This window comes from Anopheles merus, chromosome 2L (genome assembly GCF_017562075.2).
Source record: "Anopheles merus strain MAF chromosome 2L, AmerM5.1, whole genome shotgun sequence".
NCBI classification, from domain to species: domain Eukaryota; kingdom Metazoa; phylum Arthropoda; class Insecta; order Diptera; family Culicidae; genus Anopheles; species Anopheles merus.
The window spans coordinates 341,708-349,284 of NC_054083.1; the positions used below are offsets into that span (position 1 = coordinate 341,708).

Genomic DNA, 7,577 nt, shown 5'->3' on the forward strand with positions numbered 1-7,577 from the left:
AGGCAAAAAATTTACACATTTCTGGCAGGGTACAGACTCTGTCACCGTCATAACGTATAATGCTTGGTAGCACAGTAGATTTTCGTTTTTTGTTCATATAACTCCAAAAGCGCCTAGGGTACTTGCAGAGGGAACGTGCAGTTTGTTGCAAAAAACTTTCGTGATAGGATCTATTATATCGGCTATAGAGAGAATGAACTCTGTTGTAGTAAAGATGTGACGTGCTGTTTCGTTCTGCTCGTTGATCAGAATAGGCTTTTCTTTTTTTCTTTTTTTTTATAGCATATTATACATATTAACATATTATACATATTATATATATTACATATTATACATTTATATATATAGCAGATCTCATGAACTCACAAAAAGCTTCTGTTGCATCGTCAATGGTTGAATAGTCCGAACAGTTAAAGGAATTGTCAAAAGATAAATTCAGTCGCTACAATTTTGGAAGGTCGACACGAGCATAATTCAGCCTTTTATCAGCATCAGTGGCAGAAGCGATCGTAACTGGGGCTACGTTGTCCAAATCAAAGTCAAGCAGAGGGTGGTATTCGTCGATAGTAGTAAGGGGATATTCACAGACACGTATTGAAGAACATGTAGATGCAGCTGGCCAATTTGCGTAAATTAGGTCAGGTATTCGCTCCCATGAGTTAGTATTGAAATTAAGCTGGTATAGTCCATTCTGATGCATACCATCAACGAACTGGACATTGCGCGCAGAGCGTGCATGAAGCTCATAGAAATCAAAAGCAGTTTCATTTTCCTCTGACGCCGATGTCCAGGATAGCGTATACTGGTTGAAATCACCAATACAGGGTTTCTCAAGCCAGCTCAACATCGTAACAGTATTTTTCGAACACGTTAAACGATTGTCCACATCGTACATACGATTCGAATCCGTAAACTCTTTTCGATTTGGTAACACTAGGTTTTGAACGCGTAAAATCCCAACTCGAATCTAGAAAATGCATGTTGGCTGTCTTGTCATCCATTATTGAGTGATGGTGTTTCGATGTTGAGCTGGCTTGAGAAACCCTGTAACAATGAATCTGTCTCTCGGACCAAGAGTAGTGCAGATATTAGCAACGAAGTCGATCAATGCACTTATTTTCTCCTCATTCATGCTATGATTAGGAGGCAGGTAGGCAGCGGCAATAAACAAACGGTGGTCGCATAACTGAATACATACGCAAGTGAGTTCTAACAGTTGGGGCAACGTAGGAAGCACATTAGAGAGAAGAGAAACGTTGCATGCAATTAAAATACCACCCCCACGAGAGTGAGAGCTGTTAGTGGCATCCCGGTCGCATTGGTAAACACGATACTCATCTCCTGGCAGGAGAGCGGTGGGAATACAGGGATCGAGTCCAGTTTCAGTGAGTACCAATACATCATATTCCGTCTCAAGAACCGACAAAGGGAACTCATCGGCTTTAGAACGCAGGCCACGCACATTCTGATAGTACACAGTGATACAAGCCGCTCGATCAGTGGGTGCTTGTTGAATAGAAGTGTTAGTAGGTGCTGGGGTGTTGCAGTTGAGCGAGCTTATCGTAGAAGGTGAGTGTATTGTGTTTGTTGTCGAAGGATTTGCTCGAGCCGTATGCGCAACATACGAGCCGTATGGCTGTAGTGGTGCCGGTGTCTGCTGAGTACGGGATTGTTGCGGTACCGGTGTGTAAGTGTTCGTGTTTTGTGTGCGTGAATGTAGAGATCGCGGCGGGAGCGAGATGAACTAACGCACACCGCGCCCGACCAGCCAGGAGGCTGCGTTAAGTGCCTTACTACGAAGGGCAGCAGGGATTCTGACCTTGAGCGATACAGCACTCAATGGGCTAGGAACCGTTCCTGCTTTTAGCAGACTAATAGCAATTACGTCTGCAGTGTCCAACAACAAACACACCAACGAGACAACTTGCTTTATGGTGACGGACGCAGCCAACCTTGAAAGATGCAGCCATAAATAATCGGTTCTTGGTGTCTGTAAAACAGTTGGTATCGAAGCGGAGGTTGTATCAGTACCTATGATTATTGGTGGTAGTGAAAGACGATCGATCCAGTGAGTGTTGTTGGTATTTGTGGCGTTTGAGATTGCTGCACGTTTGCTATGCCATTTGAGATGTTTGTTTGGTGGGACCAAATTAGCCTTCATGACATCAACAGCAGCTGTGAGGGCTGCCTGAAACCCAACCTGCATACCCATGCCCTTAATCCTCTTGCTACGCGGATTCCCGATGGCGTTAGTACCCCCAATGCAACTCCAGTGCAGGGAAGCCATCCTTTTCACTTCGTCGATGACCGATATAGGCACCTTGGTGCACGCCAGATGGTATGTACCCTCACAATATAGGCACGTAACTGACCCTTCAACCGGGCCCAGTGCTTCAGAACATGCAAAACACACATCCTCCATTTTAGATGCCGCTGCAGATGAACGCCGAAGGAGCCACAAATAGAAGGCAAATATATCGCGAACACAGTGGTTGTCGTCAGGAACACGATGGCAGGGTCACGAGACTTCACTTATGGACACCAAAAAACTAGTGTTGATTAGAGTAAAACCAGATTACACCAATAAAATAGCGGATAAATGCGGAGCGATAGCAGTAGATACGCTATGTTGACAACTGTCAAAGTTTTTGTGACCATTGACCATGTGACCAAAGATATTCTTACCATTCCAGTTGTTTCTCGGAAACGTTGAGGTGGTACACCCTTTGTGCTACGGGATGATCGTCGAACCGTCAGCTGCCCTTTCGAGAGTGTGTTTATCATCACCGTCATCGTCGATTTCGTACTCAAAAATTTGAGGATTCGTCTTTTTCGAACGATTAATCGCGTCGTGTTCGAAATCCTCCATTTCGATAAATTTCGCATTACGGCTGAGGGTTATCTTATTGGTGGTAGGATCTACAAAACGAAACTCTTTATGGTTGTCAACATATCCTACAAACATAAGCTTCATCCTCTTTGGATCGAGTTTACTGCGCTTTTCAGCTGGCCCATGAACAATAGCTGTTACATTTGTAACCGTGCCGACGAACCGCGTGATTATACCCAGTGCTGCAAAATGTCATGAGTATCACGAGATTTTCACCAACGAAAACAATGAACATATCCGTGGTAGCTTGATGCTCATTGTTGATAGTCAATAAAAGTGCGTCATGACATGCTGAACACGACATGTGAATTCTTGAGTCCAACGCGATACTCTGACTGACAAGCTTAGCATAATGCCCGCATAAGCATAATAATGACTATTGCTGGCTGTGTACAGTGCTACCAAATATCACTGTTTCAGTCACCAACGCTCATGACTGAGGGCGGTGGCAACGCTTATCCGATGCGATTTTATCGGACGCTTCTGTCAAACGCTATTTCGGCTCATATTGCGAAAATTTGAATGGTTTAACCATTATAAAAAATAATTTCATATTGTTCCTACATAACCTGCATGATTACATTGACAGATAAAATCAGATGCGACGATCCGACGGAATCAAAAATTTTTGATTCCGTCGTACGACGAAATCGCACGTCCGACGTTATCTGTCAAATCCCATATAAATTTCGTCCGATAAAATCGCATCGGATGAGCGCTGCCACGGGCCTGAAACGAAGCTCAAGTCGACTCACGTACACAAGTGCGATGATCAGGCGCAAGATGAACATAGTCGTTGTGACGTGTGACCAGATTGGTGACATTGCAGCAAGCACCTCTTGGTCGGTCACTTTGACGTGACTTTGTTTGTCTGTGATCAATTTCGAAATGTCACTGATGCTATCACCAGCACTCGTGATTGAAATGAAATTCATTTCGGTTCACGTACACATGTGCGATGATCAGAGGTAAGACGCACATGGTCGTTGTGGCGTCTGATCTGATTGGTGATATTTTGGTAACCAACTCCTGGTCAATCAGTTTGTCGTGATTTTTTGGTATTTTATTATCGCGATAGACTTAGAACATACGTGGCGCGGGCGAGTGGTGTTTTATTAACCATATGCATATGATTAGAAGCAGTAATCGGTTCTGCTAACTGGTCAAATGATCCCGCATCCTACATATATTGCCAGACTCAGTTTGCTGATCCAAACGTTTATGTATGAACTCTCGTAAGCAGTGCACATGCAAGGATTACCGCTTCATAATGTATTTATTAATTACTCTAGAAAAACTCTTTAGACCCACAAACAGCCGGCACCGGAATTTGAGGCAATTTGGAAGAAGGGAAGGAAGAGTCAGTACGACTTTTAGCGGACATTGCCTAAGTTTCTTGTCCAGATGACCAATTTTACGTTGTTCGATGGTAAGGGGAATCCTATGTTAATGGTGATCTCCGGAGGCGGATACACAGGCTGTTGTTGGTGGCAGTGGATAGACGCTAAGTGTCAGCATGCCGTGCCCGTTAGAAAATCCGTACCCGTGTGCGGTGTCAATTGCGCCAAAGGTGGATTATGAAAGGTGCTGGAATTTGGTGGCTTTGTCTAGAGTTAGTGCTTTCGGATATGAAAATAATAAAACCAGGATATAAAACAAAAACTATCTACCTTTTCATCCATCTACAAAACATCTTTTTATATTTGCACTATGGAGAAACTAACAAATTACACGCCTCGTATGCTAAGAATATCACCGATTCGATTAAAATTATTACACTAACAACACAGTGAATGAGGAGGTGCCGCTGAAGTGACTTCACATCCGAGGAGCTCTGCTTGATCGTTTTCCAGCCGAAATCGAACGCCGACGCAAGTACTGGAAAACTGCCTACTTTATCTTTTTGAGTCGACCGGATTCTTAGGCCGGTTCCTTGGCCAGACACTTTACTTCGTTTTGCCAAAATTCTCGATCGGGCCGACCATGTAAAAGGCAATCTCTGTCAGTTGGTCGAGTTTGCCGTTCATGAGCATGGTGTAAACCTTGATAATGTTCTCTTTGTTCACCAGCTTGCCGGCATAGCCCGTGAAAAATTCTGTGACCTGAAACGCCTGCAATTCGAAACGCTGGAAACGGCGCATCATGCGCACAGCACATCATATTATGCGCGCATTACAACACAGCGCTTAAAGTACGCGACTGTGCGGAAAGTTTTACGTGGTCGTGGAAAAAATGGATACCAAACCCCAAGTGCTCAAAGAGCGGACAGGGCTCAAAAACTCAAAGCGCATAGCACGTTAAGAGCACAAAAAGCGCACCGTTCTCGTAGACCAAACTGTGCGAAAAGTGCTAGCACAATGCAATATGTGCAACACTACGAACAGCTCATTCATTGCCAGGATGGGAATTATTTCCTGGAGCGTCCTGTAGTTCTACAGGATCCGCTGCACGCCACGGTAAATGTTATAATGCTCAGTGTCGGTAATGTTTTGGGTCCATTATACGCGATATCGAATCCAGTGGATTCACAGCCAAGTAGATGCTTATTTCGATGATAGCATGCAACAGCATGGTGACATCAAAGCGAGCAAATGTGGTAGTCAAAACTGGATCGGTCAGAGAATCAGCCGGCACATCAAATGGCCTGCACCGTCGTAATCGTGGCAATGCACTCCTGTATACATCCAGCGTTGGTTAGTATCCGACAGCGAGCGGGTATCCTATGAAACCGGCAACACTCGGAGAAACAGCTACATCACACGGTAGAAGCGTTGGTGACTGAAACAGTGATATTTTACAGTGCTGCTCCTGGTCCAGAAAATTTCATAAAAAAGTGATTGACTAAAAGTTAATTCCCAAATTGTCACCAATCATATCACTCGTTAGAACCACTTGAGAATTTCACTTGTGATAATCGCATTTGAGTACGTGACGCTGACAAGGTTTTTGTTTCACTCAGTTTTTTTTGTGATATTGATGGTGACATTTTGCAGCACTGATTATACCAGTTAGGTAAACAAACGGCTGTCATACCAGTTAGGTAAACAAACGGCTGTCAGGGTTGTGTTAGGGTTTAAGCAAGGTGGATTAAAAATATCAGGTAGTAGATTAAGGCCTTTGGAGGGTCGCCATAGTTGAGGGACTTTACGTCATTTTAAAACCGTTAACCATTGGTTTCCGCACACAAAGCTTAGCAAATAGAACAGATTTCTTTGTTATTATGTGCATTTTTGTGTGTCGATTGATTTTATCGAAAAAAATTAGATATATGAACAACAGATTTGATGATTTTTTATGCACTAAATGTAAAATCATGTGAGTAAGAGTTCTCACGTAAATTGTCCATGCGGCTCGTAGATAATGAGTAATTAATATGAAAATTTAAAAAAAACATGATTTCTTAGTTTTTATCATCAAAAATGTTGAAAACACAATGAATTGTAAAATAAATTCACGGAATAACACAAAATAACACACTCTAAACCATGTTTTAATGTTAAATAAGAACTCGCAAAGTCCATAATATATTCTTAAAGGATATTTAATCGAAAAAATGGGGTAGATAAACTATATGAATAAATTTAATAAATGTAAACAAAGTTTGAATTCTGGGGACTTTACGTCAAGTGACGAATTGTCAAAATGCACTAGAGTCCACCACCTGATATTTTTAAATCCACTTTGGGTTTAAGGATCTTGTCCGTTAAAGTGACAGTCGACATTCTCGAAGATCGGCGAAAAAGGGTAACGATCGCGATGTAGCGATGGACCGACGGCCATCGCGGGAAAAAAAGTTATAAGAGGAACGCGCGTAGGTCACGTTAGCTCTCTATGTTTTATATCGTGCAAGGAATACCACATTTTTCAAAACCCCGCATAAAGCTTGTGAAAGATTTGCGAAATAAAGGAATTGTAATACAGCACAAGTACAATCGCGTTGTTATTGAAACGTTATTTACGGTTGTCGAGGAGCCGACAAGTTGCGTTCGCAGCTGAGCAACCAAAGATGTGCAGGTTACTGTAGTCCGGTTGCTTCCCATACCATAATTCAAACGGTGTCTTCTCGATAGAGCTCGATGACGAAATATTTTGATTGATTGATTGATTACTTTGGCCCAAAATAGATAGGGGAAGGTAGGTAAAGATGGACACTGCGGGTAAGATGGACACTTCTCAAAAATACATAATAAAAGTAATTATAAAATAATTTAAAAATGTAGCATTCAAGTTAAAGGTATAAAAACACATTTGAGACCCTCAGTCCACATGACAACCTTTAAATTTGTCAAATTTGGCCGCAAACAAAAAAAGTAATCCAAGTAACGTAGTGGATGTGATTTTGCTACTTCAGGTATTAAGCTCTAATTCTTGCAAAGTTTATATTTCCGGTGGATTTTCGAATTGAACGTGTTAGCTTGACTATCGAGCATAAAAATGGAGAAAGAACGGTAATTAAAACAACAAAATAATTAGTTTTATATCGTTTTAAGTATCACAGCACCAAAGCAGGAAAGACGGACACTCTGTTGTGGGGAAAGATGGACATGCAAGTTTTACATTAATTTTGTGTTGCTGTTGGTTATTGAATAACAGATGCCAACAAATTACATTCGTAAGAGTAATCGGAAGTTATGGACCAACCAGCAGCTAGAAAAGGCAATAATATCTGCGAGGAATGGAACTCCGG

The 7,577-nt window shown here is 42.2% G+C and overlaps 1 protein-coding gene across 1 annotated transcript; it reads right to left on the reverse strand.

The window, feature by feature from the left end:
• Window positions 1–4,736: 4,736 nt before the first annotated feature.
• Window positions 4,737–5,100, reverse strand: LOC121594732 (ATP synthase subunit beta, mitochondrial-like). The gene has a single exon (XM_041918352.1). It carries the CDS (start codon window positions 5,032–5,034, stop codon window positions 4,837–4,839), a length of 198 nt encoding a protein of 65 aa, XP_041774286.1. The 5' UTR covers window positions 5,035–5,100; the 3' UTR covers window positions 4,737–4,836.
• Window positions 5,101–7,577: the final 2,477 nt, after the last annotated feature.